The sequence below is a fragment of the Lepisosteus oculatus genome, chromosome 3 (assembly GCF_040954835.1).
Source record: "Lepisosteus oculatus isolate fLepOcu1 chromosome 3, fLepOcu1.hap2, whole genome shotgun sequence".
Classification (NCBI taxonomy): Eukaryota; Metazoa; Chordata; class Actinopteri; order Semionotiformes; family Lepisosteidae; genus Lepisosteus; species Lepisosteus oculatus.
The window spans coordinates 53,298,908-53,323,688 of NC_090698.1; the positions used below are offsets into that span (position 1 = coordinate 53,298,908).

At 35.3% G+C, this 24,781-nt stretch overlaps 1 protein-coding gene across 13 annotated transcripts in view; it reads right to left on the minus strand.

Moving 5' to 3' along the window:
• Positions 1–24,781, minus strand: part of LOC102698395 (Dmx-like 1) — a 91,234-nt gene that overhangs the window by 20,598 nt on the left and 45,855 nt on the right. For 9 of the 13 annotated variants that reach the window (XM_069187248.1, XM_069187247.1, XM_069187239.1 and 6 more), the window contains exons 14-31: positions 24,048–24,169; positions 23,454–23,543; positions 23,017–23,119; positions 21,582–21,698; positions 20,944–21,168; positions 18,952–20,661; positions 18,744–18,854; positions 18,041–18,210; positions 17,619–17,716; positions 17,232–17,397; positions 16,150–16,420; positions 12,170–13,269; positions 11,446–11,637; positions 10,712–10,788; positions 9,097–9,224; positions 8,135–8,386; positions 7,264–7,377; positions 2,142–2,210 (exon numbers count right to left, since the gene is read on the minus strand). In XM_069187248.1, coding sequence (XP_069043349.1) covers positions 2,142–2,210; positions 7,264–7,377; positions 8,135–8,386; positions 9,097–9,224; positions 10,712–10,788; positions 11,446–11,637; positions 12,170–13,269; positions 16,150–16,420; positions 17,232–17,397; positions 17,619–17,716; positions 18,041–18,210; positions 18,744–18,854; positions 18,952–20,661; positions 20,944–21,168; positions 21,582–21,698; positions 23,017–23,119; positions 23,454–23,543; positions 24,048–24,169 — 5,115 coding nt within the window. The remainder of the gene's footprint in view (positions 1–2,141; positions 2,211–7,263; positions 7,378–8,134; positions 8,387–9,096; positions 9,225–10,711; positions 10,789–11,445; positions 11,638–12,169; positions 13,270–16,149; positions 16,421–17,231; positions 17,398–17,618; positions 17,717–18,040; positions 18,211–18,743; positions 18,855–18,951; positions 20,662–20,943; positions 21,169–21,581; positions 21,699–23,016; positions 23,120–23,453; positions 23,544–24,047; positions 24,170–24,781) is intronic. The other 4 variants (XM_069187246.1, XM_069187245.1, XM_069187244.1 and 1 more) reach the window with 3 other exon arrangements.

Here is a 24,781-nt window from a genome sequence, read left to right on the forward strand (position 1 = left end):
AAGTCAGAGTAAACTCAGCACAGAACATTAGAACAATTTCAAACAAGAGAAGGCCATTCAGTTCATCTAGTTTGTTTGGAAGTAGCTAAATTGTTCCAAGGATCTTATCTAGCCATTTCTTGAAAAACACCAGGGTACTGGCTTCATCAGAACAACCCATTCCATCTGCTGCTCAATATTCAAGTCTATGTTAACAAATAAGGATTTAGCCATGATGCAAGGCATTAACAGCCTATTCTATTGCTAAATAAGCTGTACTGAGCCCTGTTGACCCCATTTTCTGTAGATCTGATCAATTATAAGTGGTTACGATGGTATGGAAGAGCAATCTTTTTTCTTTGCTGCATTTAAAGATCGACAACCAAGATAAGGGTGGTCACTTAAAATAACAGTTGCCATTAGATTAGTTATAATCTAAAAGAAGCTAACGGTTTCTTTATTGGACATTAACCAGGGCATAGTCTCAACTTGCACCAATATCTTCCAAAACTGGCTTTGTGGTGCCATGACCTTTATTAGGAATAAGCAGCTTTCTAATAAAAGATGACTGGGTAGATTATCAATTAATTCTTCTTAATTTAAAGGAAAACCACCAGACCCCAATCTCAAAAAAAGCTGCCATCAGCATCTACAGTATAAGCTTAAAACAGAATACCACATACTTTCTTTAAGTTGTATTCATCGTAGTTAAAACATCAACCATTTCAAACTACAGACTTCCTGGAACACAAAAGTTGAATCACCTGTAACAGATATTTGAAATTATCCAAAAACTTTATCCACACAAGAAAAGTGGTGATTTTATTAAAATTAAATATAGTCAAATAAATAAAATAAATTGTTTTATTACAATGTGAAAGTGATCACAGTGCCTTCCTCAAATATTGTAAAGCAACTAATCTCATTTTCTCATAATTTTGATGATTGGATTTATTACCTTCTTACAGATTAATGAAAATACAAGTGAATACTGAATGAAGGTGGAGCAGCTAAGCATCACAGATTCTGCTAAAGAATATCTCCTGCTAACACATCAACCTACAAAGACTCCCTCAAAATGATGTGATGCACTCTGATATCGACACCCACTTATTTCTCTCAACTGCCTTGTTCAATATTTACATTTAAAAAAAATGTAAAAACCTACCATTTGTGCTTGACTATGGATAAAGCAGTTAAAATATTTACAAACATTTTTATAAAAATATTTCTTTTAAGAACGCCCTCATTTTCTTTTTTTCTGAAAAAAAGTTGTTTGGCTGCTATACTCGGATACATTTGTCATTTCACAGGAGTAAACAATGCCATGTTTATGGCAGAATCAAGAATTACTTCTGAGCCATAATTCTATTTTTTTCTTTAGTGTGAAGCCTTTTGTTATACAAAATGTTTGTAGCATATAATGATAAATGATTTGAAATATAAAAAAAGCATGTGCATGCCATAGAAACAATCTATAGTAGGCACAGAAACAGACTATTGAACAAGAAATGCTAGAATCACCACAATATGATTTATATAAGCAAACTAAGGCTGGAATACAGAACCATCTTGCACATTTAATTCTCAGCATTAATATTTTAAATACTGTACAGAAACCTAATGGGCCTACAGTATTTCATTTTTTTTAATGAGAATTTATGTTGCCATCGTTAACTAAATTTCACTTTGTACTAAAGGCAGCAGTTTCAAAACAAATCTTAAAGTACTGTATATCATGGGTCTACATTATATTTGTGACCTTCTCACTTTGCAAGTTCCTCTTAAATGAAAAATGAAATGTTTGGAAAGTATTGGTGGCTTAAACAACTTTTGCACATCACCCCAAAATAAAATCAATATAATTACTTTAAAATGTCATTGGTGATAGTCCCCTAATAAACTTTTGCTCAGGGGTTTTATCTTTAGCCAGAAGCATTTTATCCATTACAACTTCCTCTATAAAATTAATTGGTTTTATTTCTACATGAAAAAATTACACTCAGCCTGATGTGGTATTTTCTGTACTAAATATCAAAGAAATAAAATAATAATCAATAATTATTTTTTAAGAGGAAAGGAATGAAAAAAAAGACGAGCAACTTCCCTTGCCAAGTTTCTTCCCCATATATAGTAAAAGAATGGCCCAGCATCCTACTCACCAGTATTTCCAATAACCTGTGCTATATCAGTCTGAGACAGATCCCAGTCAACTTCACTGTCTACTTCTTCTTTAAAAGTAACAGAAAGGCAAGAAAGTAAGTGAAAAGAGAAAGGCCTTACTGATACAATAGAGAATGACATTCTGTAATTCCAGATAATATTCCACAAGAAAATAACTGAAACGTACTTTTGGGATTAGCAAAGAAATTTGGTGGCTGAAGGCAACACATCATTAGTCATATAAATTTGATAATAGAATATAAAGCATAACAGGATAATCAGTAAAAAATAAGGTCAAATGATGTGTTGTACTGTACACAGTGTGGGAAATTTATATATATATATGCTGTTAACCAATAAACCTCATACTAATTAGTACTTATCTAACATTTCAAATAAAGTTTTATTTCCAAACCTTTGCAACAGCAGTCAAAAATAATGATGGCAACATTTATTTAAGAAAACCTCTCAAACTCATTTAATGCTAAAGGATTCAAAACAATAAGAACTTGTATTTGGAACAAGTGATGAAAAGGTTCCAATGAATGCAATACCCTTTCCAGCCTTCACATTAATGGTATTAAACCTTGGAAGAAGGACAGTTTAAGATTGTTTCAGGTGATATTATAGCACATAGCTAAAGGGTACCGCACAATAAATGCCACTGCATATACTTTATGATGTAATTTTGTAGGGACTTGTGCAGGATCCTGGACTAATTCTATGTTCAGTATAACATGAATTTAAAGTCCTTCTGCATGCGTTTTCTGGCATCCAGTGGCCTGGAATACTTCTAATGTGCACCATAAATGCTGGAAGGAATTCTTTGATGTCTTATGAAGAGAAAGAATGTGTTTAGGCTTTGTAAAAATAGGAAAGAAAATTGCCTGCTTAATTTAGTAGACTATTATGGAAAAAACATGTCAGCACTTGAATCAAGCTAGAAAACTGGTCAAGGCATTAGCCCCAGTATCGCTGGGGTCATCTGAAGACACAAAGACCTCCTGCAGACATCTGTTCTTTAATTATACCTCAGATGTTTTTTTTTTCTCTAGTTGGATATTCTGGGAGGTAGGGACACATCTGGGATAACTGCAACCATAAAGTCAACGCAAATGCTAAATTGATCTGAGAACCTGGATTTAAAAATTCACCGGCAACAAATAAGGAGGTTGAGCACTACGTAAAGATGTTTGTTATCTGCTGTCAGGACTTATGAGGCTTCATTCTCTGCTTAACAAACATAACAGTTAAACAAATCTCCTGAAATAGTGTTTTTCGACTGTGTGGCACATTAACATAACAAAAACCTAAACTATTACAGAATACATGACCATTCATTAAAGATTGGGGTATCAAAGACACTTGCAAAACTTTTTTCATGACACGGAAACAAAAGAGCAATTTTAGTGTATATGGAATGACTGTTTACCATGATCTTAAGCTTCATTTTTTAAGCACACAAATGGTGAACAAAATAACTTGGTCTTCAAAAATCACAGTTTCACTTAAGAAATGCTGTCTGGATTCACAGAAATTCACTTTCAAAACAAGCACTATCTAAATTCATGCTAAAAGAAAACATGCAGCAGGACACAAGAGCAAAGCCGTATGGACACTCTAAAACAAAGGCTATGATTTTTATTTCAGATTATGTTTTTAATCAAATTCATCATTATTTAATTAACTATTTGTTTAGCACTATTTAATATTCATTCAGTACTTCAGTACCACACAATCAAAATGCTTTACAGGAAGCTGTGATGCAGTAACGTGTGTTGCATGTGACATCACAAAATGACACTGCATGGGATAGGGTGAGGTTCAGTTCTTTCTACTCTTCCATTTTGCCACTTGTGGTGAAATAAAATTTGCCAGTTCTTTTAGACTTGTGATCAATTTTGGGGCTCAGTTTCCAGACATTTTTACAGCGCAGTACGTCTATTTTGATGTCACAGGCTAATTACTCCAGTTACCACAAAATGTAACATCTCCTATCTATGGGTGATTTCCAAAGGTTGAATTTGTCAGCTATGTAAAATATTATAAAGTTCCACAGTCCTCATAATATCCTGTTTGGGACATGGCTGTTACCACATTAAAACTTTCCCTTTTCCTCTATGTCTTTATAAATACCATTCTTTTTCAATGCATTTTGGAGTGTGTGGTAACACTTGTGTTGCAAATATCAACATTGATATTTTACATACAGTTTGTTTCTATTAAGATATAATAACTGAACTATGTTGTGCTGCATATATTAATTCTAAACTCTATTTTGATACAAGGAGATAAAAAAGAAGCATGCAATTTTTCCCCAAAACAAGTAAAAACATAGCAAAGGACGGAATTTCTGTGTGATAAGAATTTAATCTTTGAAACTCAATGAATACGATATGTTTTTAAATGCATATAAACACCAGAATTTTGATATACAGCCAAATAGAATACCGGTAATATACATACATTTTAAAAAGCAATTTGTCAGACTCAAATGGATACACACCCAAATCAGACTGGAATTAAACACAATAAAAGTCAATAGACATAACTGTCTTTTACGGTCAGATTACTGTTATACTAGCATTGTCAAACTGTGATTATTTTCTGCAATAAGTATATAATAATTTAAACCTTTAAACCTATTTAAACCTTTTTTTTTTTGCTCTCAAGCAGAAACCAAGTCTGGAGGCATGTTAGGAGCCTCTGTATTGTTCTGTTACAGACTGAACTGCATCAAATATACAGTACTGAGCATCAAAAGAAACTTCACTGTGAATTAAACAAAATCACAAATTATTTTGAGGAAAATTATAATGTTTTTGTAGCAAGCCCATTTACATCTCACTTAGTAGATGTGTCAGTTAAATTCATTATGCTAATTAACATTTTCATCAACAAGATTAATAATAATAATAATTGCTTACACTTATATAGCGCTTTTCTGGACACTCCACTCAAAGCGCTTTTACAGGTAATGGGGACTCCCCTCCACCACCACCAATGTGCAGCCCCACCTGGATGATGCGACGGCAGCCATAGTGCACCAGAACGCTCACCACACATCAGCTATTAGGGGAGGAGAGCAGATAGTAATGAAGCCAATTCATAGATGGGGATTATTAGGAGGCCATGACTGGTAAGGGCCAATGGGAAATTTGGTCAGGACGCCAGGGTTACACCCCTACACTTTTCGAGAAACGCCCTGGGATTTTAAATGATCACAGAGAGTCAGGATGTCTCATCCGAAGGACGGCACCTGTAGTGTCCCCATCACTATACTGGGGCATTAGGACCAACGTGGACCACAGGGTGAGTGCCCCCTGCTGGCCCCACTAACACTTCTTCCAGCAGCAACCTTAGTTTTTCCCAGGAGGTCTCCCATCCAGGTACTGACCAGGCTCACACCTGCTGAGCTTCAGTGGGTTGCCAGTTGTGAGTTGCAGGGTGATATGGCTGCTGGCAAATATCATCCTGATATTTGATTGATCAACTGAAGGTCTGTGTGAATGTCACAGGCTAGAAGTATAGTGTGAGTAACCACCGATGGAATATATTCTATTTACTACTTTATATAAGATATATACATTTGTATACATTCTTTTCTCTGTGTTGCAAATGCTATCTTATGAGATTCTGCTCCATTCTTCTTATGGAGTCCAAACAAGCAGGCACCTGTTCACTGGCCTCTGAGTCCTAGATTCCCCACATTATCCCAAATATGTTCATGGGTCTCTTGGCAAATAGGACATCCTCTGTGTAACTGTCTCATTCGCTGACAGTTGCACAAAGAAAGCACATGGAGTCAGCCTGCTGTAGAAACATACATTCACAGAGTCTCTTTTGATGCTCAGTAAAGACACTGTTCTCGATTACACCTTGTGGAATAACGCACCCTTCAAAGGGTACCTGGATAAGCCTATTAATATCTCTAAACCAACAACAGCAAGTGACCACAAGGCAAATGGTTCTGAGCTATGTCACAAACCATACAGAATCTGTATGCTGACATTTCTATGGGGAATCGAAAATAGCAAATCTATCTCCCATTAAGGTAGGTTCATAGGGTATACTCAATATAAAGTCTACAATTTCAAAGAAATTGTTTAATTCTATGTGCTGGTCTTTTCAAGGCTCTAACTGATGACCATCAATCAAGTATCATATTTTTATATTATTATAGTATAATATTATTTACATTCAAATATCTGATTTGGGTGTAAATCCAAATGTATGAGCTTTTATTTAATTAAATCATTCTATTTTATGTTGTATATGTGTATTTTAGCACCAAATTTACAAAATATATTTTAAGATGTTGAGTTTTTAAAAATATCTCTGTATACGGTACATATTGTATGCAGGTAGTTCTCAATTTACACACTCTTAACTTTCATGGTTTATTGTTTTCTTCTGTTTAGTGTGCCTGAAGCATATACTGTGCGCTACCTCTTAATTCAGCATAAATTAGTTCTCACTTTAGCATACTTCAGTGTGGCAAGGAAAAGGCCACTTGGCTGGATGTTCTAGATGAGTGCTGCACATAGCAGTTGTGAATCTAAATATATGGGTGACACCCAGACAGACATCTAAATATTCAATAAATAAAACAGGCCCTAACTTATAATTATTTAAAATAATAAAAAAGAAAAAATGTGGAATGTGACTCATGATACTTTAAACTAAACAGCTTTTTAAAGGATCACTGGGACTGAAAGGACTGGAGATAATTGCACAGATGCCCTGTGAGACTCTTCCAGTCTTGTTCACTTCCTACCTATCCCTGTGCATTTTACATGAAAATAAGAAAGATTAACAAACATTTAAATTTCCATTTAAGCGTTTCTAAGTTATGCTGCATCTTTCAATAACACATTTGCTGTGTAAATCAAGAACCACCTGAATCTGAGTAATTCAGTATTGAAATAAACACAGAAATTCACTATTAAAGGGGAACAGTGAGGCACACAACACCAGTTACACAGCCTTCAGTAAACAAAATAGGGTCTCCATTCTAACTGCTGGCACTGTTCAGTAGTGGGTTTGCTCGGCTGTCCTCTGTTTATGCAAAGCAAACACATATATCAGGGCAAGGCCCTAAGTCCATATCTAACATCTTGCCTGCAGGACTTGTAAGGCTATGAGTACTGATGGCTGTAAGGGCTTTGGAAAACCCCACACATTCCATGGAAAACACTACTACCTGCTGAGGACTAGGGATAGGAAACTGCCTTCCTGCCAAAACAGAAAAAGTCTTACCATAAGTGAAGTTAAAATATACTTACACAACTCTGCACCGCCGAACAATGTGTTTTTACACATTTACACCAGAAAAATAATACTAAGCATATTGCATAGATACATTTCATTTTGCATCTATTTTCTTCAGGACTAAATATTTAAAGAATGATGACTTATGAGTAGATTCATTTTCAACTTGTGACTCCAAGATTTCATACCATGAAAACAGACATGTATTAGCTGTAGGGTCTTGCACTGTTTAATGAACCTAGTGTTTAATGGTGTATCTGATGCATCTTCCAATTATTAACACAAAAGAAACAACCACACACTAAATGAATGCTGATTTTAGTATTAGTAGTGTCATTTTTTAGGCTTTAAAGTTTGTATTTCAGTAACATTCCAAATATTTAGCTCACACAGCTCAACATAAAGTAACATATGTAAGCTAGCATTTACAACACTAAATTAAGTTTATATGAAAAAAACTGTTTAATGTCTGACAGTTAAATAAGATTTTATGTAGTGGAAGACCCAGAATGTCAACAGAAAGACTCAAAGTTTACAATCTTTGTAGTATAATTATTATACACGGATTATATGATATATTATATTAGTATAATAACAACTATTTGTATATACAGTTTACGTATAATGTGGTAACACAACAAAAAATAATCTTTTTAATGGAACAGTACAATTGTGACCGTAAAACCCTGTTTATATTCCATTTACTGCATTGTGCACCAACCTGAGAAGGGCTTAGCCAAGCTCTGCTTTTCACCAGATGGAATCCGAGCTCCGCCGCCAAACACAGCTGCCCACATCTTACTGTTGAGTGGATGGGCCACAATCCGGAAGAGCTCGTTACTAGAATGTGTTGCCAGGCCATGCACAAAGAGGCTGAGAAAAACTGCGGTCAAAATCTCGCAGAGGAGGACTGTCAGGCCAGGCTGATCTTCCTCCCCAGAAGAGTTTAAAAGATGTATGAGAGATCCAATACCTGCAATTCGCAAAATGAGGCAGATGAAAAAGAATCTCCGTGCAGCATGAGTGCCATTTAAAATGAAGAAGTAATCATGTCACAGGAGGACGTTCATGAAATGCCATCTATGGCATGTGTCAATTAATATTAAAATATTTCTGTTGCCATAAATTCACACAATGCTATTACAGTGCATTCTATCAAAGAACTGATAAACAAGGCATAACATCTGTGTTTCGCATTATATACCCTTTTCCTCTCCAAAATTTTAAATCCATGGACTCATCCTGAATAATGTTTGGATCTAAAAACAGAGACTGCTTTGCAAATATTGTAAACATTTTAGATACAAACAGGTAGGAATACATATGTTCATTATGGGCATCAACTATTAACAGAAAACCTCTAATGTTTTCTACTACTAAAAACTAACATCTCTAGCTCTTATAAATAGAGATGAGAACTGTGATTTAGCAATCTGTAATTCACCAATATAAATCGGAACCATGAAAAATGTGTTGATTGCAATTCATGGTAGTAACTGTAGTAACTAAAACAACACATTTACCCTACAAATTTAAATCGACTCACTGTAAAGTGATCCTCATAATTAACCAACTATCCTCTATACACACATAACAAAATACATATCAAGATTAACTGAGACATAACTGAGAGGTCAAAGATATTTCAACAGAAATAAACAACATAAAAATGAGTGTACCTACCAGGCCACTGTGCTGGAAAGGTATTGGGGGTGACGGCCTCATCCATACTAGTTGTTCGCACTGGATGTTGCTGCGCCAGCAGGAAACTTTGGTAGACGATGCCAGTGAACTGGTTAGCATGTGAAGCACTGGAAAACACCATGTCAATAACAGTGACCATTTTAAGCAAGAATGTTCAAATCAAAATTCAATTGCTATGTTAAATTATTTAAGTTGGGATAGTATAAGTTTCCTTAGGTAATGAAAGACATACTTGCATTTCTACAAATATTTTCAGATTTTCTGTGTGGAATTTGCCAAATGCTTCTTAAACCACTTATTTTATTTTAATAATAATAATATATATATAATAATATATATTGCAAATTAGAGCATTCAAAATCTGTAAGTGTTGATATACATATTATTGGATAAATATGCATTTAATACAGTATGTGTAATATAAAAAATCGTATTATGAAAAAAACTTGGCACAAGAATATGTATTATTTCAGCCTAATGGGAGATTTAGTCAGGTATCACTCATTTACAAAATAACAGACATTAAATTAAACATTAAGGTCATGCAGTTATGGTTGATTATTCTATATTGTACATAGGTAGTATAGGAGTCTCAAAGCCAACAAAGAAATGTATAAGACTTCCTTCCTTTTTAAACCTTCAGCTTCACAAAACTTAAAAATGAAAATTTCACAACCTTTAATTTTCTATGGTACACTGTAGTGACTATAGAAGGTCAAAACAAAGGTAAAATTAATTATTATTTTATGTGTCACAATTTAAGGCTTTTAGGCCACAAAACGTTTTACTTTGGAAAGGGTGTGCATACTTAGGTCATGTATATGTTTTATAGCCCACTTTGACTTTGAATGTTAATTCCAGCGTGGTATGGTAAATGGAAAAAATAACTTTATCCATTGTTGTAGAACATAGCTCTAATATGTATTAAATTAAGAATACTATTTTTTCATTTGATCATGCAACATAATAGATAACTTTCATAATATTACCTATAAGGGACATATAATCCCATGTTCTTAAATATGAGCATTGAATTCAGTCTGTGCATAGCATTTATAGAAGCAGAGGTACAGGTATGTAGCTAGTTGAACCTGTATCCTTCATTCATTCAGCATGTACAGTACATAAAGTTCTTGAATACTATTAGCATCAGACCTACTGTTGTATGCATTCACACACAGTCATACAAAATAATAACTGTGTATGTGTATACTTTGTTTACTGTTAATAGACAATATATTTTTCATTCAGTGCATTTTGGATGAGACACAAGCAAGAAAATTCAGATTTCAGTTTGATCAATAAAACCATGTCAACATCTAACTATTAGAAAATCCACTTTATAAATACTTTATAAACCCTGACATACTGTACAGACCAACAAAACGCACATGGGAAATTTCATAGAACCGTATTCAAATGAAATGTTGAACAAAACTGCATAATGATCTTAATGACAAGAGAAAAGCTAAATTTACTTTGTTAATATAAAAGGTTAAAATCCCTAATGGATGTTTGTGATAGATATCTAAAACTACAACCCGTCTGAATAGTAAATGAAAACAGAGACGGCTAAGTAGTGTTAAAAAGTCACCTGTAGCTGTGGCCATTACAGAGACACTGGTAGATGCAGGCAGACAGAGATGCTGCTAAAGTGTGCATTACATAAACCTGAAAAAAAGCAGTTGTTAAAACAAGAGCTTAGTATTTTTTAACATCATCAACATAGACACATATATACATGCTATACACACTATTTAATTGATCAAAACATCAACTTGACAAGATTACTGTTGTTTATTGCAAAATGTAACATTAATATGATAAGATTACAATATCTGCAATCAAAGATTTTCAGCAACACATAATTTACAACTACTGATAACTCATACAAGAAAGGACCTTTTAACAAAAGCGTCAGCTGTAATAAAACTATAAATGTATGTGTATCACATTAAAGAGGACTCAAACAATACAAAAAAAACAATTTAAAAAATCCACTTGGACACAAACTTAAAAAGTTAATATATTAACATGACTTTTTGAAAATCTAGTAATTCCATAACAAAACAAGCTGTCTATGTTTAGATATTCAGCATAATTACTTGTTTGATTTTATTGTATTACAGCTTTCTGAAACGTTTTTCTGTAGACAATGTGATGCACCCTCTGTATATTAGGAAAATACACCACACCTTTTCACTAACATTCATATTACCAGTGGTTTGTGATGACCAGTTTTTTTTTAATCTATACTACAAACAAAAACCTACCCAGATTTTTGTTTAAAGGCATCACCTATTTTGAAAAGAATATTGCATTTCTTACCTTGTTGTTTTTTATATCAGGGTGTGGTGGAGAGTCCAGGTCCACGATAGTGTGCAGAATGTCATGCGTGAGGTTTACCAGGTGTACTATGGGATTGGCAACAACAGTTTTTGCGCTGGCGGTGCATGCTAATAGGAGAGGAATGGAGGCTTGCTGTTGTGTGGGGCCGACAGAAGCTTGTACTGCAATGTCCTGGAAGAAGTTAATGAGTCAGTTACACAGTATGTACTGCACAGATCTAACAATGTCACAGAACTTCAGATCAGTCTATATCAAATTAAAAACCATTTTTTAATCCATGTTAGTTTTAGTATTATATTTCCAAAATATACTCTTGCATTTTTGCAAGACAGAGAAAAAATACTTGTTTACAGCACGTACATATTCATCTCAGCAAAGGCATGGTGCTTTCAAAATTACTTTCAAATTAAAGGACTTCTAAAATCCAGTTCCATCTCAAACTGTCCTGATGAACACAGCTATACACTATGGTCAGTCTGTTCTTATGTCACTAAGTAAAGAATCCTGGGTTATTTTGGTGAAAATGGGGTACCGGGCACCAGCCTTTTGTTTATTACATTTTTGCTATGAGAAATTCAGTTCAGAGTTATGTCTGAGGACTGCCTGAATTACAATCTAGTCACATGTAAGGAAGGTAAGTCTACAAGATGTGCATCTTCCCTGATAATAAACAGAACAATAGCCCATTCAATTATCATATTACCTGTTGGGATTCCTGCAGAAGGAGAATCAGCTCCATCCTAACTGAAGCCAGGCCTCCTCCATGTGAGCCGTGGAGACTGCAGTAGCTGAGAAACATTCGGAAGAGAGGCTGGTTCTTTAGAAGCCACTGCCTCTTCCGCTGAAGATACTCCTTGTGCTTTACAGCTCTCTGCTGGTTATAGAGATCCTCAGCGGACAATCCAGTGGAAGGGATCTCATTGACATTTCCAGCTATTCCTTCTACAAGATCCTCTAAATCCGGATTGTACCCACAAGCTTTCTGCAAAGCTAAAACCTCCCTCTCTAGCCAGTGGTACAACTGATACCTCAGTTTACCGCCATCTAACTCATATCCAGTGGATAATGTTCTGAGTTCTGCAGTAAGGATTTTTAGGCAGGCACTGAACTTTAACTGAGCAGCAATAATGTCTTCTGAAGGGCTTATGATTTCCCCATCTTCAATGGTTGTTGGGGTTTCTGTATAAGATGAACTCATAATAGGGGTCTCTTTGAGGACATTGTTATTCTCCGTTTTAACATTTTTCATAGACAGTCCACATTCTTCATCCTCAGAGTCTGGGTCCTTATCACTGTCCCATTTTAAATCCAAAGGTTCATCCTGAATAACCAAGGAAGGCTGACTCCAGTTAAAACTGAGAGCAGAATCTGACTGGCTGTCTGATGCCCTATCAGAGACGGATCCAAAGCCATTAACCACTGGCTGAGACCAATCAAAGTCAGAGGCTTTTTCCTGCTTGGTCTCTACATTCAGCAAGAAATTTTTGCCATTAGTTGACAGAGTGGAACTGTCTTTGCTCAGCAGAGGCTTAAATTTCTTGACCACCTTTGGCATCTTAGACAAGACCTCCAGTGCCAGCATAGGACACCCGGCTTTAAAGTGAGAATGTGCAGCTGTAAAGAACAGTCTCCTTTCCACCAAGTTAATTGTATCAGCAAAGCTGCTTTCAACAGTTAGACCCATTCTGGTTGAAGATTTCTCTGAAGATGCAAAATGCCGACGGAGCAGGAGAGGGTGTGTCCGTAGATAAGTATAAAAGTTGAAAACGGAAGGGTTACAAAATGCAGACATTGCAGCGGTGCCTGAAATCAGTAAAGATAATTAGTGTGATGTTAGAACAAATTTAAGCAACAATAAATATTTTAATGACTAATAAATAAAATATCATATATTATTATCATACATAACCTTTGCACTATTACTCCGTCCTTACAATCCTGTCGACATGTTTTAGTACTTATATTTCAGTACAGTTCCTACTTTACTGCAAGTTTGAAATCCTATCTAGAAAGAAAGAAAACTTCTGTTCATTCCTTGCAGGATGGGAAAAGGTTTGAACAAACTTTAATTCAGGAAGAGCTTGAGTTTGCCCTTGTAGCCCAGAGTGATACTATCTGAGACATGATAGTACAGGTGCTGCACAATGTCACACTGAAAGTACAGTTACTTGAAGGCAAAAAAATGGCAATATTTTACTATTTTAGAAATAAGAATCCAGGAAATAGTCAACATGCATTTTAGAAAAAAGTAAAATTACAGGCAGTAGGCATTTGGCAAAAAGTGTGACTGAAATGAAAATTAGTTAATAGAAAGACAACTGAGTATAGATAAGGGGAGAATATTCAAACTGGGGTGATGCAGTTAGGGCAGTACCACAGGGATCAGTAGTGGGACCACTGGTTTTCCTAATGTACTGTACACTAATGACCTACTTATAGAATAGACAACTTTGCGGAAGATTCCACGACAGGCGAAATAACAAACACTATAAGCACTCAAATTTGACATTGACCTCAGTCTTTAAGTTAGCATACTGAATTTGTCAATCATAAGGTTGGACATTATTTTCATAGATTTAGATTCCATAGCAGGGTAAGCTTTGTTAATTACAATCAATCTATTTCATACAGAACCTATATATCCTTATAATGTTCCTCTCACTGTACTGTTGTATTAAGAGACAAGGCTGTCGTGTTTCCCCTACTGTTTGCTATTTAATTAGAACCCCTGGTTCACCAGTTTTTTGTTTTATCAAAGTAAAGAACATGGAATGCTACATCTATCATAATTAATCTTGATGATATCCTATTATTTTCAGAGAACAATTTTCCCTTCTCCTCTTTGTTAAAATGAAACTTCACAAGTTTTCAGGATATGAAGCAGATTGGTCAAAGGCAAGCTTCCTTCAAGTCCAACACTACAAGATGTGGTTGTGCCTGTATGTATTCCAGTGTTCAATGCTAGAGTAGATACAGTACCTTTACATCTCTAAATCTTTATCAATAATATTCTTAGAAGGCTTGAGGTGGATTTAAATACATGGATGAATTGCAAGCTCTTTTCACATTTTCATATGCAAATTATTTCAATGAATAACGATTTCAAATAATTGTTCTGCTACTCATTAACGTTTATAGTTCAATGCTTCCAAATCATCCCTGCCACCAAAGTCGGACTAAACAGTACTCAATGTATTATAATTAATATTAGGTCGCGGTTACTTTTCTGAGACAATGCAAAATATATTTTGGCCCCAATATTCATTACATGATCATAGATCAGCTTATAGGAAAAAGCCAATGTAAAACTGAATCAAAGTAATGATCACACTTCATTAGTTCAAAAATGATCACATATCATCCAGCTGCCACCTCTTTGTTTTTTATATGACACTTCAAAGCCTTGCAATGTTATGAAGGACAACTACTTCTATACAGTATGTCACACTATAACGTTTGTCCTTTTCCTCTAAGCCTGTGTTCTGCAATGTGTGTCTACTGTGCTCCCTCATGCACAGAGTGCCTGCCTCAAACCCAACAGGATAAGATTAGTTTAAGAGGCCTAAAAATGGGATAGATGTCTTACAGTGTGTTGTATTTATTAGGAGAGCCATATAAACCACTATGAGTGCTATTTGGAGTAGGGATAATTCTCATCTAAATTAACACATTTTTGGGATATTGTCTGGAATGATAAATGTTCTGCTTTAAGAAACCTCTCCACATTAATTGTACCTACAGAATAGACTTAACCACTCAGATACAATTTAAAATGATTTTCACTGACATCCCTTTGTGCACTGTGCCTCTAGGGAGAAGTGGGTATCTTTTTCATATTGTGTGGGAATAATGTGGCCATGTTCTGGGGGTGGATATGCTAAGTTTTATCTGCACTGAAGAAGAATGTTCCTTTTCTGTGCTGACCATTTTGCTGAAGGGGATGTTTGGGATTCTCTTTGGTACAATGAAGGAGGGGGTCATGTGAAATAATGACTGCTTCTTTTTACTACTTTGTTATGTAAAAAATGTTTTGTACCAATACAGTTAGTATAAAGCTGATTTGTATCTGCTGTCCTTATAAGGTAGTAAAAGACTATGGTAACCTTTGAATCTTTACAATCATTAGGTCTTGTGTTGTCCCTGTTAAGATCACATGTGTAATAGTTTACAGATACTATGTAAAAAGGGGCCAATGTTTTAACTGTTACAATCATTTTCCTTTGTAATTGCATGAACAAGAATTGGATTAGTGTATTCATAAAATAATTAAAAGGGAACTTTATTTTACTGAGAATTTCTTGTTTCTTGTAGTCTCTTTTCTGTGTCCAAAATGGGTAGAAGGAAGACACTGGTAAATATGAGATGCCAGAAAACATAGGTACTGTAAGTGAGGGGAAAGTATTTTGGATTTTACAGATAAAATCCCCCTTAAACATAATTTGTTCATGAAACCCAAAGTCCATTAAACCAAGGGTTAACTGTATTCAAAACATATGACCTACAGTAGTACTCAATTTTAAAAAAAGATAGAAAAAGCCTAATAAAAAGGAAAACAAAGCACAGTGGTACTTAGAATAACTGGACAAAATTGTCAATATAAATTGTCGCAATAAGCACACCTGCACACCGTACAAGGAGGGAGGCTTCATTACTCTCACTGTGATTCTTTAGTATAACACCCACCTGTGCACGCATTTATGTTGCTGTCTTGCACTGGCTGCTCCAGCAGAGTATCCAGAGCCCTGCTGTAGTCTTCCAGAATCCAGTTGGCCACGCTCCTCAGAAAAGGGTCTGGATGCATCTCGGATGAGGTGAATGTTCGCTCCTGAGCATTGTAGCCCAAGATCTCCTTTTGCAGTATGCTCTTGTACATGGAGGACACCTCAAATTCAGATTCAAAGAGCCTTGAGATCACCAGGGCAAGCTGAATGTCATGCATTCTCTCTAGACAAACCTGAAAAAAAAAAACACACGGAACAAACTCCAGTGGTAGTGTTCATTCACTTCTGGTGAATTTTTCATACATTTAACAATCTTGAAAAATGTGATGTAGAGCAGTTTTCACACAAAGTACACGTCCTGTTCTTTAAACAGAAAGAGTAAAAATGTTTTATGACTGAGTAAGAAAACCATATTTGTTTAACATAAATTGACTTGTATTAATTATAGACTTAAGAAAGCAAACATGTTTTCAAGACATATTATGGTATTCTCAGTAAATACAATAATTTAATATCTAATTTTAAATTGTCACACTATATATGAATAAATACAATTAAAATCATGGCATGTTAAATGAACACCTCCACCTCTAAATTCCATGGAATCCTATTCTTAAATGTGTTTCATACGTATGCAGTCTTATAGACAGTATCAGCAGAAAATCTGGAATGGTGTTTTAATATCGATGCTGATGTTTTTGCACATTCTTAAAATAAATCTGATCTAAAAAACGAATATTGCTTAATTATCAGAAAATATTTAATCATGGGGTTTGGGACTCGGCATTTCACTCTTGGGGTTACAGCTGTCATTAACAGATTACCTAAATGAAAAAATACATATCATAGCATGTGTGGATTTACTGGGGAATACAAAATGATCTGTATCAAATTCTCTGTCTCTACTGCTTTCACACTTTATCTCCAATACTGTTAATATAATCATACTTCAGCTTACAGGCACAAACATAAAGCATAAGGAATTCTCAAGAGCTTCAGCAATTAAATTAATTTTGCAGGAGTGTGATACATTATTCATATTACCTCGACTGCATCCTTTAAAGAGCCAGCCAGAAGGAAGAATGCTGCAGAATGCTGGAAGCGCTGTTTTCCTAAAAGGGAGAAGGCATTTTTCAGAGCTGCCTTTCTCCACCTGTCTTCGCTGAAATTGTTACTGAAGAATTCAGTCATCTTTGTATTCTTCTGAGACCTTGATATGATAAAAGAAAAGCCATCTACAGTGAGAATATTTTTCTTACATTTTAATTTGGTATCTTTAATGCAATATACGGCATGAACAGGCTTTGCTGTTCTTTGTATACTGTGAAGGATCTGAAGCACAAGAAATAACTATTGAAATTAATATACATTTTTTGCACTTTGTAATGGCTGTCAGTATATACTTTAATATGCGGTTTCAAAATTGCATACCTGTATAAGCCCCAAACTACTGCTTTCTTCTTCATTGCCAGATAAAAAATTGCTGCATCCAGAGGATCATTATTTCTTTGAAAAGCTGCTTTCGCTACCTATTAAAAACACAATACATCCACTGGTTAATATGGAAACAATTAAACCATAGCCTTATATCAAAAGAAAACATGAGAAATAGAAAAAAATGAGGACATCTTATAGTGAGTGAGAGTAAGGAGAGAAATCAATGTCAAGTAAAATATTAATATTTGACCTCCATTACTGTGTATACATGCACATTTTATGAGCAATGCATCCTTTTCTGTTCACATTAAACAAATAAAACTTTCCCACTATACAAGAATAAATCAAAATAGGATAAAACATCATTATAAACAAGTGTTAACTAAATTACTGGAAAATATAAACTACTGGTATACCTTCTCAATGCTTCTGCGCAGTGTGTTTGTGTTTCGCACCCACCAGCCTATTCCCATAGCTCTCAACTCTGACCATGTGGGGTCCCCTTTCTGCATTGCAGGCAGCATATTCAGCAACTCCTCCTCAGCTTCAGAATGAAAGGCCCAGGCAAAATGGCAAGTAGACAAACCTGCATGAAAAAAACAACTTGAAATAGAACTAAAATAAATTCTGCATTCTAAAAGACTTTAGCACACAAACATAAAGTAGGCACATGGATTGGTATTGAGAAGAATTTGTTTACTGAATTAATTTCATTATGATAAAATGAAAACAGTGGGGACCTGAAGAACATTATTTTAAAGTTGGTAAGTGAACATTTTAGGGTAAACAAATCAAGATTGGTATCCACTGACAAGACTGATAACATTTCTGTTCTTGACATAAAGAAGTCAAGTGCAATCATTCCCTAGACTGATACCTCTAAATGATGAAGGAACAAATACTACACAGTATTTGATGTACACTTATTTGTTTTTTTAGATAAATGTAAAATATTTAATATACGTTACATTGGAATTACTTCAAATTCTAATGGACTGCCTTTGAAAAAACAACAGACAGCAACAACTGTAGCCACATATATTTCATTTTCATGGAAAAAGGCTTCATACTGATAGAATGACGCATTGTGAAGCTTTCAATCCTCTACAAACGGCCTACCTTGACGAAGAAGCTGTGCCCGATGTGCTGGAGGCAGAGAAGTTAAAAGAAAGGTGTGCAGTCTCACAGCTAAAAGAAACTTCAAGCCACATTCATCAAGAGTCTCTCCACCTTTACAATAACAAAAATCATTGTTAACAATAAAATATTTTCAATTGACAATAATAAACATTAAAACAAAATGTCAAAAAATCATCTTAACCTTTACCTTTATTTTTATCTTGGCTCTCTCCAATATCTGTACTGGTGGTTGCAATAGTGTCTGCTAAAGCCATTAAAGACATCTGCTCCAGTCGGGTCAGTCCAGGTAAACTAGAGTGCAAAAGGTGGCTTGAAAGAACCTGGGCATGTTCCGGGCCAAAATAGGTGGGACTATACTGGGAGAGGTCAATCACCTTTGGTTTTGTACCCTCCTGCTCACTATCTATCAGATCAAAGTCATCAGTTGCCAAACTAGGAGCCTGAAAGAGCTCATCATAACTATCAGTTTGGCTTACATGATTTTCTTTGCTCAGAGTGACACTGACGGTTTTATCCTTTGCTTTAGGGGATGCATCTTCATCAGCTGCTAAAAGAGCATAAAGTGGAAGGGGAGGAATGGAGTCAATCTCTGTGTAATCAGAGTTCTCTGGTTTGTTGAATGTTTTAGGGTCTCTAGCTGTGCTTCCACTGGCACTGATTGTCAAAGACCGGAGCCGGCGTTCATGATTTGTGCTGTTTTCTTGCAGAGCCACAACTTCACCTGCAATACATTTGACCAGATGAGACAGAATGGCCTTAGCCCTGCGAACTTTTCCAAGGTCCATGAGCTCCATCAGCTGTATAGGATGATACTGTGGCAATGTGGGAAAAAGGTCATGAGCTGCTTCAAAGAGTCCATAATCTTCCATCTCAACAGGAAGATCATACATTGTTTTTTTGCCACTCAGCTTTTGAGCAAGGCTAGTCATAGATCTAGTTAGGGTCCGCTTGGGAGGTTGAGGATTTAATTCATTGGTATGACCTTGTTTTATTGCAGCTGGTATGGAGGTTGTGCTACCAGTGTCAACTTCTGTAGATGTTACTGTAGATTTGGCAGGCGGTTGCCACTGGGAGTAAACATGCATTTCACAGTCCATACCAATAACAAGAATGCCATCTCTCACCCAAGAAAGAGAAACAGGCAAGGGAAGAGATCCTTCAACTGAAGAAATGAGATCTACAGATCGAAGGAGAACAAATCTGGATGAAAACTGATCTCTTGCACCCTCCCATAGCAGTGAAGATGAAGGTCCTGGTGCTTCACTGCTGTTAACACCAGACTCTGGCATTTTCCCAGAAAGCTGTCCATACATAAGAAGTTTGGAGCCAATGCCCACTGTTAAGATGTGGGATCCATCTTCCCTTGAGACCCAGTCTAAGTGAACAAGATTCTTGGCACTTGGCGTTACAAAAATGTCACTTGACAAATAGACATCTTGTTTATTGTAAACTGTTAAGTTATTGTCAATACTAATTCTCGGATCTAATATTGTGCTTGGTTCATCCAGGCTAAGGGTTTGTTCAAGGATCCATTGTGAACCACCAGTAGATTCACATTCAAAAATACCAACGTGCATTGCAAAATCTCTGCCACAATAATGTGAGGATGACTGCTTAAATGCCACAGCTATGCGGCTTGTATTACAGCAACTAACTTCAATGGGTCTCCCGGGCACAGTCACTGTGCTACTGTTTATTAATCCATTCTCAATGAGCAAAGGCCACTCCTCCCAAATATATGTATAATCCACAATTCCAGAACTTTCAGATTCAGTAGATGACATGGGCTGTGAATATGCTCTACATCTCCAGAAGCGAACTTTTTCATCAGAACAGGATGTAGCCAAAAGATAAGGAGCAAGGCCCGTCGGATGCAAGGATGAGGAGCTCAGATGCCCTGTTCATAAAAAAAAAAAACAGAAATATTGTAAAGATATTTTGACCAGTGTTTACCTAAACATTTATATGAGGTCTCAAAGCAACCAAAAATAAAATAATCATCAAGAACTTAATTCAGCAGACACTGTGATCTCAAGCACAGACTTTGGCCTAATTCATTTGTTGGCTCCCTTTCTTCTGAAATAGATGACCACATTTAAAGCACAAAAGATTAACAGGAGGATTTCCTAACCAAGAGCTTGCTTTACAATACACCACCATATTAAAAGAACATTCTAACCTGCTGACGGGGTAGCTCTGATAATTTCCACTCCATCTGGCAACTTCAATTGTTCGCTATATACTCTTTCTGAGGTAAGAGTAAGTCTGCTAGCACTCTGTAGGTTATTCTTGCTAGCTTTATACTTCTGTGAGAGTGGAGAGGGTGTCCTGTCAGGAGAAAGGCCATACTGGTCCTCTGGCATCACAGTCAGAGAATCCATTTCAGTTGTATCTGACTTTTCATCTAAGAGCAATGATAGTTAATCACATTTATATTATTTAAACACATTGCAGGTATCAAAAAAGTATCCCAAAATCTGCATGATTTACAAGATTTACATGATTACTTTTATTCCTACACAAGACATTAACTATCGCTATTAAGAACTAAGTTTTCAACAAACAGTTCACAATTACATAATTAGGCGCCAAAATGAATTTAACATTCATTAAAAACCTGAACTTCATTCTAAGTTACAATTTCAATCCCACTTTAATTTAAAAAAAAAAACTTTGCAAGCAGTTACTTCATTCTCTCAACCAAAAAGTTTTAGAAACCCTTTAAATATACATGCATCTTCTATTTGGCAAATTCTCTGAAAATATGCAAAAATGGTATATAAGACAATACGAAGGATGTTACAGAATTTTACCTACCTAAAGTGATTTGTACCGATTTCAAATGCAGGTGCCACATGTGAAGCAACGAATGACCATTCTGAGTATATTCAATAACAACCAAGAAGAACTTCTCAGAGAATCCCTTTTGAGGCACTGTTAGGAAGGCAAACATTAGAACTGATGCATTAGTGCAAGAAGAAAGGCAATTAGAGTCATCAATATTTCACAACATCATTCCTAAAAGCACAAACCTTTTTACACAGGTAGGCCACGAAAATCTAAGCACCATGCTATGCTCAACTAATGAAGATATTCTATGCCTATATCAAATATTTATTTTAGCTTATTATTGAAGTGATTGTCAATAATGGTCCCACAGAGGCACAGTCCAAAAGCATTTTAAATGTGCAAATAATGTTCTAAACGCAAAAAAAAAATGAAACTCTCTCCAAAATGAGTTCAAGAATATATTCAAAATTCTATAAGATAAAAACAATATCTAAGATATCTGTCCACGGGATAACAATTTGATCTTTTAAAATCTCCACAACCAAAAGGGTGTATTGTATACACTTAAATATTGCAATAAATAATAAGATCAAACACTCTTAAAGTAATATTTTTGTACATAATGTTTTAAATATAAAAATCTTTTAAGTGCACAGAGATGATTTAATTAATTATAGTTACACCATTAATATTAAACTAAAAAGATATCTCAAAGCTTAAATAGTGAAATATTCAGCATTGGCACAATCTTTTAAGTGGCATAAGCCAGTTTTAAAACAGTAAAATTCCCAGGCTATAAAAATCACCTAGGCTACAGGGCATATTGGATGAACCTAATTCTATTTATAATTAGGTCTGGAAACACTGTAAAAACTTCATACTCGACAAAAAATTAATATATTTATTTGCTCAAAAATAACTTTTCTTAAATTTATGCTGAAGTCAACTGACTACAGTACTTAGTTAAAAAAGTCAACTTAACCTACTGTTTTTCATATTTGCCAAAAATACCATGCGATTTGAAACATTAAATAAAGCATTATTATGATAACCTCTTTTGATAATATCAGTAAGCAGACAGCACAACTGAAAGACTAGAAACATATCTGTTTTGTAAATCTTAGCCATTCTTTAAACCAGTTTAAACTTTACACAAGTCACAATGTATCTGTTGTCATCCACAGAACATCAGAATCTCTCTTGCTTTAACACTTTCTGTAATGCACACAGTTTTATACTAAATTTTTTATTTGTACTTTGTGACATGTAATTCTGCGGCTTTAGCAAACCCAGAAACAGGACGTGGGTTTATTGGCCTTGGGTTTATTTACAACAAATTAGAATGTAAAGTTCACATTCTTGGAGACCCAAGTAATTTCAATTAATGTTGTCATGTCATCTTCATTCTATTAAACCATGTTTTGTCTTTAGTGCTTCTGAAAAAAGACATTCTTAATCATACCGGTTTCTGATGACAGGGTTCCTTCCTGTGTGTTATCTGTGCTCTTGCAGCCCAAGATAAAGTCTTCTTCAAACACATGGAGAAGCTGGGTGTGCTTTCCATGCTGGAAAAGAAACAAAGGAAAAACACATATACTGTAACATATAACATACACACTTAAAACTGTAAGATTTAAATCACACAAAAAAACTAGTAAACTAAGTAGTCTCTTCTTCCTGAAAATAGCATTACATAGTATTAAATTAATACACCTTAATATAAATTTCACATAATAGGTCACTTTTTGCATCATTTAAATTACCTTAAATACTTTAAATGAATATCTTTTTCAAAGGAGCACTTGAATAGACCTTAGAATGAATGCAGATAAGACTATTTTGCTGTTGATGCAGGTAATTTATATTAATTTTCATAAGCAAAGAAATAAATGTACATACGACATCTGTAATGGCGTCCAGTTCTATGATACATCCTGGCCTGGCAGTGGATTGCTGGCTCACAATATTAAAAACTTCTCCAAAACATCTCTAAACAAAAATAAATACAATTTGAAAAAAAAACAAAACAAAATCATTTTCTTTTGCAATTGACCAATATAAAAACACTTATTTTTTATAAAGCATTTCTTGTAAATGCTAATCAGTAGTTATGTTATACGTATGATCAACTATTCACTTAAAGTGTCAAATAGTGTCTTCTATGTTTCTAACTATTTTATATTAATACAGCCTAGTTTGGATGAGAAAGCCTACACAAGCAGACAAGAAGTAGTGCTACAGTAAGCAATCCAATCAAAGTCTACAGTAACTGATTCACTGTCAGATGTTCCTCATTATTAATATTTGTTCCTCTCTTAAGAATTAGAATTGTGTTTCTTAATACAGAAGTAAAAACATTGGAGAGAAGACCATAATACAAAATATGAAAGACTTTCATACAGCAGTGTATGCACCTTGGAACATGCTATTACAATTTCTATTATAACCAATAACACAATTGTTATCATCTTTAATGTTTTCATGTTTTCTTACAGAGATTTCTGGATTTGACAGCTCACTCAACAGTTTTTTTGCTTCAATAACAGCCTGATACAATCTCAGGGAATGTCCATCACTTGCCACAAAACACGCGCTGGGGGAATTGCCATAAGCCCCTAGAGAAACAAAATATAACTAAAATAAGCAGGAATCAGAACTGTGTGTTTGATGCACATTTTTTGCAAAAAACCTGAAATCATTTGGCCAGCAGCCATATCACCCTGCAACTCATAAGTGGCAACCCCACCTCAGCAGGTGTGAGCCTGGTCAGTACCTGGAAGGGAGACCTCCTGGGAAAAACTAAGGTTGCTGCTGAAAGAGGTGTTAGTGGGGCCAGCAGGGGGGCGCTCACCCTGCGGTCTATGTGTGACCTAATGTCCCAGTGTAGTGACGGGGACACTATACTGTAAAAAGGCACCGTCCTTCGGATGAGACATAAAACCGAGGTCCTGACTCTCTGTGGTCATGAAAAATCCCAGGGTGTTTCTTGAAAAGAGTAGGGATGTAACCCCATACTTTTGAAATTAACAAATATTAAATAATATATAATTAAATATAATCTCATAGGAAGGTGCAGTACCTCTGCTCAATATAAAACCTATGGTACATAAACAAAATAGGACAAATGGTGTACTGGGAGAAGGAGGTGGAAGACTCAATATAACTCAGGATGGCATATACTCCATGATGTCTGGTGAACAAGCTTAATGCATCCAAATACATTTCTA